At 41.3% G+C, this 13231-nt stretch overlaps 1 protein-coding gene across 5 annotated transcripts in view; it reads left to right on the forward strand.

The window, feature by feature from the left end:
• PRKN (parkin RBR E3 ubiquitin protein ligase) overlaps positions 1–13231 on the forward strand; it is a 1182603-nt gene that overhangs the window by 634304 nt on the left and 535068 nt on the right. For all 5 annotated transcript variants that reach the window (XM_067560808.1, XM_067560804.1, XM_067560805.1 and 2 more), the window contains one exon: positions 8941–9056. In XM_067560808.1, the coding sequence (XP_067416909.1) occupies positions 8941–9056 (116 nt within the window). The remainder of the gene's footprint in view (positions 1–8940; positions 9057–13231) is intronic.

Consider the following 13231-nt stretch of genomic DNA (forward strand, 5'->3'; position numbering starts at 1 on the left):
CAAGTTCTTGCAGTTTTTGTTAATGTAGAATTACACAGAATCTTCAGAAAACTCACTGTAAATTCAGGTAGTTTGCATGAATTCACCACAGCTTGCAGCGATAGCACGGTATAATGATAGTTGAAGTCTGCATTCATACAGGGAACAGTTACAATGACACAATACATGAGGGAGAGCTCAGTGACACTACCTTGAAAAATGAATATTTCTTCCAAAGCCTGTCTGCTCTTGTGCATTTCTAGGGTCTGACTTTCTGTAGTTATACCTCACTGTGCTGATTCCTTTTTTTCAGTCACTTAACTGTATCTAAAAGACAGATAAGTGATTTTTATCTTCTACCTACACTCAACAATTGGGGGTGTTTCTCATATTTGAAGAAGTGCAAACTCTTTTTACATAGGACACTGGTAAAGGTTTTCTCCTTTTTGCAAAACACTTAAGGGCAGATCTATCCTGTTAAATTTTTGGCACCTTATGTGGTAGATATCAGGTTCGTGGAGGGTAGGTATTTTTAACCATGAATCATTTTTTTCTGTACTTCTTGAGATAGTCTCATGTAGTATATAAGTGACAGCAGGAGTGAAGAGTGTGAAGAAAATACATGTAAGCACACTGCCCATTCTTTTCCGTGTTATTAAAGAGATAGCATTTGCAGTGTTAAATAGGGGGTACATAATTGCCTGGGACCTATCCCTAAATGCAAGAGCCTGATATATGGTATTCACTCCAGTAAGAGAGAAGAATGACAACAAAACTACCTGCTTTAGACTTTCAATGCAGCACTAACAACGAGAGTTCTGTGGCACCTTAAAGCCTAGCTAATTTATTTGGGCATAAGCTTTTGTGGGCAGAATCACTGGTTTCTGCCCACAAAAGCTTATGCCCAAATAAATTAGCTAGGCTTTAAGGTGCCACAGAACTCACGTTGTTTTGCTGAAAACAGACAAACACGGCTACCCCTCTGGAATGCAGCACTAAATTACTTAACACTTTCTCAGTAATTTCTTCACACACCCACTCTCACACAGATGCAAGCAAGCAACCAAAACCAAATTATACTTAATCAAGCTGTTCCTACTACAGGATGGAAGTGCAGGTGGGGGAGAGGGGGGGGAGAAATATTATTGTTGCTATTTTAAAATAGTTGGGAAGTGAGTAAACACCACTGTGATGGGGACTTTATAAATACTTTGTAGATAGTCCATGGGAGTCCTCCTTATTTAAGCTTTGCAGAAGGGCACCTCATATAGAATAGTACCAATTAAGGACAGCAGCATAGAGTGATGATAAAAATGTGGTAGTTTCAAGTCTGGATTAACCATTAGACTTAATAGCGCTGTGGATAGGGTTCATGACTTTGGTTATTGTGCAGTTGCACAATGTCCTCCTCATGCACAGGCTGAAGAGCCTGAGGAGAAGCAGATTGTGACAGCCTTCCTTGTGCAACAGTCTGCTCCTTCAGGTAGGAAGAATACAGACCTCACACAGCCATTTCCCACCCTCTTCAAGGATAGATCCACTCTTAGGTGGCAGGATGAGGAGGGCCACTTCACCACTCCAGTTCTTAGGACAAATTGGGCCCTTCACCTCCTCTGCTATTACATCCCTCCTGGTCTTCAGGAGGGCTTGAAGAGGAGTACAGCAGGAGGATGTTTACTTTCCTGAGAACCAAACTAATGACTGGCCAAAACTAATGACTGCTTGTCTGAAAGGGAGTCCAAGCAATTCCATGGCAGACCTAGGGGACTGAACCTAAGAGATCTAACTATTGAGTGGGAGCAGTTACATAGGAATACATGAAGAGTTTACATTAAACATAGAGTGAGATTTTCACTCCTGGGCCCCTGTACACTGGATAAAAGGATTCTAAAAATCCTGAATCCAGGAGGGGGAGAGCTCCACCTGGTGGAAAAATTGGGGGGAGAGTTCTGAGCCATCTTTCCAGGGGCCCCTCACAAGCCCTGGTGTGTAGGGGTTGTGCCGGGGAGCATGAAAAGCATGTCAGTCTCGGGGAGGCTGCTTTAGTTTAAACTCCCCCCCAGGGTGGTCTAAATTATTCCAAGGCTTGCTCCAGTCCCCTGGTGCAGCCCAGAATTGAGAAGGTGCAAACTGGCTTAACTGAGGACATAGTTGTCTGTAATTCAGGACACATTTGAATAAACTTTTCTGATTTATATGGTAAATTGGATGCTTAAAATATCACCTGATTCATTTATATCTAACGTATATTTATCTCATGTAAAACCTTGTAAATCCCTACTTTACACATACTCTAAACTAGGTGACATTGATCTTTGGCTGCAGCTGAGGATGTAGTTGAGGCCATAATTTTTATATCCTGAAAACAAAACAGAATAGTTTTTAGTAAAGTATGTGTGTGATGCCGTGTTTGCCCGCACGTGGTGAAATGCTTAATGTGGACCTGAGGCCACTTAACACACCTGGTTGCACTTGGATGGTGGGTCAGGTCCAATTAAAGATGAGTCTCGGGTGGGGGAGGATCTGGTGGTATCTATAAAGGGAGGAAGTAGATGAGGTGTGCTGGTAGAGACTGGCAGAAACTTGTAGTTTCTCTCTGGGTAGTAGAGAGCAGAGGAGCTTTAAGAGGGAGTTTATTTATAACTGGGGTCTAGGGGACTCTTGAAGCCTCACCTGCAGGCAGAATGTTTTGGGGGATGGATTGGAATTAAAGATCCAGTCAGAAGCAAGACTTCAGGGAGGTGGTCTCTGACAGTCAGTGTTCTGTAGAAGAATGGAGAGCTAGGAAGGACCGATGATGGTTTAAAAATACAAGTCCAGGAAAGGGGCTGAAGTTGCTTTTGTTTTAGTTTGTATTTTGCTTTTGGAGCTTGGTTAAAATACTCCACAGAGAAGCCCCAAGGCCACTTCCCTTATAGAGTGGAATGAAAGAGGAACCCTGAAGGAGCAGAAGATGTCATATGGTGACCTATGTTGTGCGGAACACTGTCTGTGTGGGACATCAATACACCAGAAGGGGAGAAACTTTAATGTGGCTTGTGGAAGGCCAAGTCTTGAGGAAAGAAACCACTGTAGGTCTGGAGCAACTGTTGGCAGGAGGTGATAGATGATGAATGAGTTGCAATGCCAGGTCCATCCCTGCATTGCAATGCAATGCCAGGTCCTCCCTGCAAGAGCTGCACTTCCACTGAGTGCACTTTTTCACTCTGTGTGTGTGTGCGCACATATATATTCCCCATTGTGTGTAACATTCACTTAACACTCAACATACCACGTGCTTCAGTAGGTGCACTCCAGTTGCTGTTGAAAGTATTTAGGGACTTTATTCACAGGATGTGATTTACAATACTGTGCATTGCTTCCAATTTGTACCTTTTGTTTCTGTGAGGGGGGCTCTCAGGAGGCAAGCTTTGTAACTGGGTTTCTTTCATTATGTTGCTGCTCTACTTTCAACATAGTCCTTATAAAGCACTTTTTTCTGCAGTTTTTATATCCTAACCATAAACCTGTCCTCTGAGCTAACACGTGGCATGTAAGTGCTCAGTCTAGGAGTGACTTCTCTATATTTTAAAACAGTCCTTTATTTTGTTAAGATTATAATTAATTTTTTTAAATTGTGAATTCCTCTATTGGTTTCTTGCTCTTAGTACATTGTGTATCTTCTAAGGCTGATTGTTCTTTTGTTATTTGAAATAATACTTCCAAAATGCCTTTCAGTAGATATCATAGTGTTTTGTAAATATAGTTGAGTGGCAACACATCTTTGCATGAAGTATTTTAAAGCAATTTTCATAAATTGATAAATGGAAGGGATGTAATGTAAGTGACTTTCCCATAGTGACAAAAAGTCAAATGTCGAACTGGGAATATATAACCCAGGATTCTCGACTTCCATCCTTTGCTCTAACTTCTAGACAACACTTCCTACATCCCAGACATTGAAATATGAAATGGATAAGTTACTTCCAAAAATTTTCATGAGGAGATTTTTACATGTGACTAGAACAAAATAGCCACCACAATATTGTAACAAAAAAAAAAAAAAAAAAAAAAAAAAAAATAGAATGCATCGTTCTAGTTGGCAGCTAGCTAATAGCTTTATTGGTTTGTCTGATGTTGTTTTTACTGCTCTGTTTTTTTACAACATGTGAGGGTTGTGCCTTTCAAAATATAGCTTTATGTATTTGCATATTCCTATGATTTGCTTCTTAGTAGTCTTGACGGTTCCATCTCTCTGATTGCAGGCATGTATCGGAATATTAATTCTCTATTGCCCTCCATTTGATTTTGGGTGCAGACTGAGGTCTATATGAAGTCCATTTTGACAACTCTCATTGTATATTTCTTCATCAAACTTATCAGAAGGAAGTTCTTTTCTCTCTCAACAGGGATAGGAAATATCTGAACCAGCGCTAAGCATAAGCAGACTAAGCAATTGCTTAGGGACCCAAGCGGCTCCAATAATTATTAGTATGTGTTGGGGGTGGGGGAGTGGCAAAATATTCCTGCTTAGGACCCCCAATGGGCTAAAAATGCTTCTGGGGAATATCAAGAACTTGTAAAACCATTAAAGTTATATACTAGGTTTTGCACACTTTTGTCTGTGAGGGCATGGTTTATGATGGTTTGCAGTGCTTGCAATAAAGCCAACAGATAAAAGTAGTATTAAATTCTGTGCCAAAGAAATAAGGGTCCCTTTTTTTTTTTTAAGCAAGACTCTAAGTCTAAAGCCATTTTATGTGTTTTAGAGCTCACCATTTTTATTGCTCAATATTTCTTTTTGCTTGTGGCCAAAAACAAGGTATATTATTGTTGGGTGAATCATTTTTACCAAAAGTTATCTTTCTGTTCTGTATTTTCTATGCCCTTAACTTCCCTGCTTTGGAATACTGGGTGGTCAATATTCCTTTACTTGTGTAAATAAAGTGACCACAGTACTCCGTGGTATTGGGGAAGTGGAGTGGTAAAGCAAGCAGAAACTCACAGGACTGAATTAAAATAAAAAATCCAAATTGAAAAACTGTTTCACTCAAATAAAGGAGTCAATGAATAAAACAAAGATTAAAGAACTATATATATGTATATGTATACATAATATTTTTAAAGAAATGAGGCCCAATGCGGTAAGGTACTTAAACACAAGCCTAACTCTGAGCATGTGAGTAGTTCCATTGACTTCAATGGGGCTGTTCACATGCTTTAAGTTCCTTGCTGAATTGGGGCCAGAGAAGGGAGTATGAAACCCGAAATGCAAAAGTTCATCCAAAAGGGGCCTTGAGAATACTTTTTCCCTGGGGATCAAATTTTGACCCTATGGAATGTTATGGGACCATGATTTAGCCCCCAGTAACTGTTGACTATAGGTCAGTATCTATACATTGAGTACTTATTGTAAAATCTTCGTAAACAAATATATGAATAAAAGAGTAAATCTGCTTTCTCCACTATCCTCTTCCCTGTTAGGTGCCTGAAGTTAAGAAAAATACAGTAGTAATTAATGGTTTTAGACAATGAATCCATATGTATACTAATTCTCAGTGTAATATTGTTAAATAATGAATGATATGTATCAAGACTGCTTTACACTATAACTACAATAAATGAATTTGAGCACTACTGTTCTTAATGTTCTACATCAGGGGTTCTCAACCGGTGGTACGCGTACCACTAGTGGTCGGAAGCCGGCTCGGTGGTACGCGAGGCAAACTGCGCCGCCGATTCCGCCGCTGAATTCCCCCCCCCCCCCCCCCGGCCGCCGAGAAAACCTCCCACCGTTGCTCCCCCGGCCCGCTGAGAAAAGCCGCTGCTGCCGCTCTTCCCTCCCCCCGCCGAATCTTGCCCCCTTGCTGCCGCCGAAAATGAGCAAATGGCTGTAGGGTTTCAGCGGAGGGCATCGATTGAAAGTGCTTACTGCATTCATTTTCCGAGTATTACTCCGGCCAGGTACAGTCAGGTGAAGCGGTACTCGACCTGACTCTACCTGACCGGAGTGGTACTCGGGGAAAAAAGGTTGAGAACCGCTGTTCTACATGAAAATACAGCCCCTACCCTACTCAAAAACTGAACAAAATCATTAAGTATAGTGTCCCCATCCCCACCATTTGAGTCTGAGACTTGTGCTGATCTACTGACAATGCCTCACTTGTTAAGCACATCATAAAATATCTTAAAGGTAAGTAATCAGCTTTGTCTTTCAGTGTTTATTATACCATATTTTTGTATATTCCATATGAAATAACTTTTAAAATGTTACATACTAATATAAAGAAAGACAGTTTTTGTGTGCCAAGGTTATTTACATGCATGTTAATTGGTAATGTATTGTGTTTAAGAATTTTTCTCTTGTGCACACAACAGGATCAGTTTTTCTCTTTTAATAGTTTGTGTTACCAACTCTCATGATGGGATTGTAAGTCCCATAATATTTGGAGTTTTACGTAAAGCCCTAAGTCCTGGAGCCAAGTAATTAACAAGAGAATCTCAGCTTTCATTAAAAAAATTTTTGTAGCCTTCTTGTCTGTGGAGAAAAACTTGAAAACATGCCCCATATGTACTCTGAAGACACAAACAAAAAGAATCCCCCTATTTTTAATCTCATGTTTTTGAATGTTTGGTGTTAGCAACACATTCAAAATACTTGAAATAATTTCTTTCAGAAGGCACAGTGAAGCCAGCAGTAGTAAAGTCAATTTGTTCAAGGTCTTGGTCCTTATCTTCAAGGCACTCAGTGACTTTGTGTCAGCATATCTAAAAGATCACCTAAAACTCCAAAATAAAGACTAGTCAACAGCTCTGCTGCTCAGGCAGAGTGGAACTTTCTTCATAAAGTTCAAGCTCGTCTGTGCAGGAGCCAGAGCTTTCTCAGGGCTTGTTGAGATTATGGAACAAACTCCGATAGGAAGTAAGGCTCACCACTAATCTCATCACCTTCCTCTCCAAGTGTAAGGTCCAATTCTTCACCCTGCCTTCTCTATCATAAACACACTGCAGTGTGCACATTTAAAACCACCCCCCAAAAAAAATCAACCTCAGAAAACAGAGCACTATGCTATTGTGACAAGGCATAGGCCTCACACTGGCAAATATATGGTTAACAGGGACCCTGAGGGCCCAATTAGCCCATTCTGTGGCACCAGGGGGGCTGATGCTAATTAACAATTAGATCCAGCTGGGGAGAACCAGGCTGGGTGGTTCCGGTAAAGGAAGGACTGCAGGGCCAAGGGAGAACTGAGGGAAAAGAGCTGTAGTAGAGATTGAGCCAGAGCCTGGGCCTGAGCCTGAGCCTGAAGGGGGAGGGCAGTGGGGGCGAAGCGTCTCCAGGCCACTGCCGGAGAGGCTTGGGGATACCCGGAGAAAGCTCCTTAGCAACAGACTGAGAAAAGCTGCACGGAGACAAGACGGGAGAGCGCAGCGCCACGATAGACACCTGCAAGCAGGTGAAGGTAGGAAGGAGTCCCGGGGAACCAGCGAGGGATTGAGAGAAACAGACTCTGACTGCTTTTCACAAGGGCCTTGGATTGGAGCCCGGAGGAGAGAGCAGTCTTGGGTCCCTCCCAGTCACTCACAGGAGAGGCAGTGTAAGCCACAGAAGTAAAGGGGCAGGGCCTACTGAGCCCCGATCGGGGTGAAGGTCTGCTACATGGGCTCTAAGACTTTTGTTTTTTGTTGGGATTTCGTTGTTACTTTGGAAGCACTGAGGCTTTAAGCATCCTGGATGGAGGGCTGAGTTGCAAGAAGGAGCCAAATACCAAGTGGCCCAAGAAGATGCCAACCAGGGGTGGTGGACAGAAAGGCTGCTGTGCCATGATCAGTCATGAGGGGGCACATCAACCAGTGACGGATCCCTCTACACTTGAGGTTCCCAGTTTTTTTAGCTGTGCAGCCCCCACTTTCTCCATGGGAATCACAAAACAGTGCTCCCTTGCAACTCCCATCCATCTGGGGAAGAAAGTGATTCACCAAGGGGTGTGGCCAGCTCCTGCCTGGCACCATCTCCAGAGGAGCTCTTGGTAGCATGGAGCGGACTGGGGCTCCTCCCCTTCCACTCCTCCTTACCCAGAGACTTTCACTCTTGTAGAGTCTGGTGGGTTTAAAATATTGAAAGGCTGCAGCTGGATGGGTGGCCAGGGCAGGGCACCAGGGGTAAGATTGCCCCTCCCCCCGCCTCTCCCTGATCGCTGCAGACTCCCTGCACGCTTTCCCTGCTACTGGGTGCAGCCCCATGACCCACCTTGTGCCCCCCGATAATCTCATTGTGCCCCCCAAGGGGGACGAGCCCCACAAACCAGCATTCTACACTGTTTATACCCACAATCTAACTTGCACAACAGATGTTAGTTGCATTGCTGGAAGGCACGCCAATACTGTGCTGATGAGGGTGATAGAAGAAGCCATATAGAATAAACTAGAATAATTTAAGTCAAATACAATGGTTAATGTAAAATGTGTTCTTGGTAAGGGTGCTGGAGCTTCCTGTAATTAGCACTGGTAATACAATACTATATAGGCTTCCATTGTCACAGAAGCAGTCTTCACTTATTTAGAGCCAGGGATTATAAATTCCATACTTAGTTTTCATATGACAGTAACTTTTAGGATGAAAATTTGAGAGAGCATTAATATATGATAGAGTACTTAGCATCCTGCACCATAACGCCTGGACCTCAGTAATGTCATGTGATACTTTTTCCTCTATGGATACTGAGAATCATACTGTGTACAACTAATATTGAAACTATGCAGTATGGGATATGTCCTTCATTAGGGTATTTTACAAAGAGCAAAATATAGTCTAGCAAAGAGCTTTTGCAAGGAATTCATTCTAAATCATTCCTAATGAATGGCCCCCTTTACTGCTGGCAGTGGCGATTTTTCTGCTGTCTCAAGTGTCAGACTAAGATAAAGAGAAGACATGAGCTACAGGTATGTAATCTTCTCTTTATCTCTCCTTCAATATTTCAGGAGTTTTATTTTAAATGTGGAGCACACCCAACATCTGACAGTGAAACATCTGTGGCTTTGAACCTCATTACAACAAACAGCCGGCGTATCACATGTATAACATGCACAGATATTAGGTAAGTACTCTGTTGTGTGTCTGTGACACTATATCTCATTGCTTCCAAGTATTTATTTTTGCAGGAGTGTTCTTTTTCCCTGTTTTTCTTTCTTGCATTCTTTCCTTCTTTGGTATCATGATGGACTATGGGTTAAATTTTCCTAACTGTGGTCTCCTGTTTTGCCGACATAAGAGATCCACATGTTGTGGACACAGTTGAATTGCAGGTGCGGATCTGATCACTTTTGCCCCTAAACAGCTGCTTGAAGTGGAAGTTAGGGGCATAAGTAATCAGATGTCTACCGGGTGATCCTTTTTTTTGGAGCATAAAAATTTGGGCCAAATTTCTGAGCACAAGAAATGTTTCTAAAAAATGGGAAACTGAGCCTTAAGATAGACCCCCTTTATGTAATTGTTTGTTTAAAATAGCTAAGCAAAATTCCTTTTGATGCAAGATCTTACTTACAAATGGGCTACTGTAAATGGCATGTGATATTCAGTATCATAAATTAGAAAAACACTAACTGTAAATATGTGGATTAAAAATCAGTTGCTCGTCTGTGATTTTTTTTTAAATACAAATAATCAAATGATTTATAACACACTTGCCAATAATTGATTTCAAGTGTCTGGTGTATCTGATTGAAAATGTATTATCTTATTCCTCAATTTTATCTTTAATTCACACTGACTTTGTGATCTTAAGAAAAGAAGTAATGTGCCTTGTTTATAGGGAAGCAGGGATGCTGGTACCTTCTGTTTATTAAATAAAAGTCATTTCCAAACAAAGATAGTCATTAGACATCCTCATTTTTTCCTGCACATTTTCCTAGTGCATGTGCATCTGTTTATGAGAAATGTTGGAGGGGTATCTCATAACTGATAACAACATACTATTCCCTATAAATAATTATTATGTCTCAGCATTGACTGGTCTGCAGTTTGCAAGAGTAGAAATGTCCAAGTTTTCAAAATATGCAAAACCAGGGTTCTTTAAGAAACTAGGAAGAGTGAATTAAACTATCTTTAAATAGCTTGTCGAGTAGTAAAAAGGGATTTCTATAAATGAATTTCTGACAGAAGATAATGGGATGTTCTTATGTCATCCCAGACACTCTACAATATACTACATTAAGCCGCTTGCATACTGCTGCATTGACCGAGTCTGACTAGTTGCTGACAGTAGTTGGCTGAAGAAAATGAGTATTACTGATAGGCTAAGAGGTAAGCGTGCATTGAAAAGAACAGTATGGTGTTCATCACTTCACATATACTTGGGATTTATAACAATGTAATCTGTCTCTTTTAACATTCATTTTGCAGGCCCTCTGTAGTGTATTACTGTAATAGCTTGTCCCAATGGTTTGCCACTAATGCCACTACATAGGTAAAGTTACGACTGTTTGTCCATTATGAGTCCTATTCAACCCCCCTGTAAAATCCACAAACAAAGAAATGTCAGCATTACATTTGGTAGTTTAATTGTAAGGTTCAGGTGTAATTTTTCTATCATATTTGAAATGAGGGTTTCCTGAATTATGACACACTTAAAACAGAGCTATTCACCTGAGTTTGTGGAAATCCTCTGTCTTATCCCCACTTGGTAGCAAAAACTCAAATGAAGGAAAGAGATAAAACTTAGTTTACTGCACTCGGCTAGTTGAGTTCTAGTGCCCAGGACCAAAATTAGGTGATTAAACTGTAATTTTAAAGGTTATTAATATTATAAATTGTAGTGTCACAAAGATGCATCTACACCCACTGTTTTAAAACAGGATATTAGACAAGTACTGGAGACCTAAGCTTTAAATGTTAAAATGTAAATCTCTAGTCCTTTTCCTTGAAGACACAGATCTCTAAATATGGACTGTTCACTAGAGGAGAGTAGGGAAAGAGGCTGATCAGTCAATGGAGAAAAGATAATTTTGGCATCCAAATTAAAATTAAGCAGATAAGCAGAAAACATTGATCAGTGCTAGAGAGCAGTGTGGAAGACATTGTTTACGGATAAGTTTATTGGATTTATCCATTTGACAAGGAAAGGGGGTGGAGGCATGCTCCTTGCTGTACTCCCCCTAGTTCTGTCTTAGCCTCAGAATTTCTATCCTGCTGATTTCATAAGGTGCTCACTTGCTTTGATCTTCAGAAGTTTGCACCGGGGGGGTATTCAGGTGGAGAAGACAGTTAAGAATGGAATCAGATGCGTGCCAGTGTACCAGTGGTCGGGGCAGGAGAGCAAGAGGGTGTGGGAAGGGGAGCATGAAGAGAGAGCACTCTAGCCCTTCTGAAGACCTTAGTGGGTTTGACATGGGACTGCTCACTCTTCAAAACCCTTAGTAGACTTGCTGGGAAACCTCACCTTTCACAGCCTTAATGGTCTCACTGAGGTGCCTCAAAAGCATCACTACTCTGCATCCCTTCTTCCCCATCCACCTTATTGAGGGCCGGGGCGAAAGACTCCTTTGCTCGCCCGCCCTGCCTGAGGGCCGGGGCGAAAGATGTTTGCAGATCATATGGTTCAAAACTTCCCAGAAGACAGGCGAGGTCCCAGAGGGCTGGAGAAGGGCAAGCATAGTTCCTATCTTTAAAAAGGGAAGCAAATAGGACCCAGGGAATTAAAGACTGGTCAGCCTAACTTCGATACCTGGAGAGATACTGGATCAAATTACTAAACAATCAATTTATAAGTACATAGAGGATAGTAATTTTATAACGAATAGCCAACATGGATTTGGCAAGAACAAATCATGCCACATTTCCTTCTTTGATGAGATTACTGGCCTAGCGGATGGGGGGAGGGAAGCAGTAGACAAGATATATCTTAATTTTAGTAAGGTTTTTGACACAGTCCCACATGGTATTCTGATAAGCAAACTAGGGAAATATGGTCTAAATGAAATTGGTATGAGGTAGGTGCATAACTGGTTGAAAGACCGTACTCAAAGAGAGTTAATGGTTTGCTGTCAAACTGGGAATTGTATGTGGTGGGTCCCACAGTGGTCTGTCCTGGGTCTGGAACTCATTAATATTTTCATGAATGACTTGGATAATGAACTGGAGAGTATGCTTATAAAATTTGAAGATGATGCCAAGCCGGAGTGAGAGAGGGTGTTGCAAGCATTTTGGAGGACAGTTATAGAATTAAAAATCACCATGACAAATTGGGGAATTGGTCTGAAATCAACAAGATGAAATTTAGTAAAGGTAAGTACTACACTTAGGAAGAAAATCATATACACAACTACAAAATGGGGACTAATTGGCTAAGCAGCAGTATGTAAGAAAAGGATTTGCTGTTTATAATGGAGCACCAAATAGAATATGGGCCAACAATGTAATGCAGTTGCAAAAAAGGCAAATATTCTGTGGTGTATTAACAGGAATCTCATATGTAAGACATGGAAGGTAATTGTTCCTCTCTACTTGGCAGTAGTGGGCCTCAGCTGAAGTACTGTGTCTAGTTTTGGGTGCCACACTTTAGGACAAATTGGAGAGAATCCAGAGGAGAGCAACACAAATGATGATATGCTTAGAAAACCTGATCTCTGAGGAAGGTTTGGAAAAAACAAACAAAAAACTGGGCATATTGAGTCTGGAGAAGAGAAGACTGAGGGCGGACCTGATTAAATCTTTAAATATGTTAAGGGTTATTATAAAGAGGACAGTGATCAATTGTTTTCAATGTCCACTGATGATAGGACAAGAAGAAATCAGCTTAACCTGCAACAAAGGAGATTTAGGAAAAGTATGAAAAAGTTCTAACCATATGGATAGTTAAACACTGAATAGGCTTCCCAGCGAGGTTGTGGAATCCCCATCATTGGAGCTTTTTAAGAACAGGTTAGACAAACACCTGTCAGGGATAATGTAATTTTACTTGGTCCTGCCTCTGCACAGGGAGCTGGATTACAAGACCTCTCAAGGTTTCTTCTGGCCCTATATTTCTGTGATTGTGTAATTGTTCCTTAATAGCATTGCCAGCCTCTGAGGAACCTAGTTACGAGAGTGTGGAGACTGAGAATCCTATTTAGTTTTGCTGAATGCTGACAATCTGATTTTATTTGATCAGACATGAACAAGGTTCCTAAGGCTTGTTAGGGGAAGAGAGGAAGGGAAGGAATAGTTGGCCAGTTAACAACATACTGGGAGGGAATTGGTCCCCAATAGCCTCCTAAGAGCAATCAAGGTCCCCTC

The sequence above is a fragment of the Emydura macquarii genome, unplaced genomic scaffold, assembly GCF_026122565.2.
Source record: "Emydura macquarii macquarii isolate MOO-44397 ecotype Brisbane River unplaced genomic scaffold, CSIRO-AGI_Emac_v2 contig_2308, whole genome shotgun sequence".
NCBI classification, from domain to species: domain Eukaryota; kingdom Metazoa; phylum Chordata; order Testudines; family Chelidae; genus Emydura; species Emydura macquarii.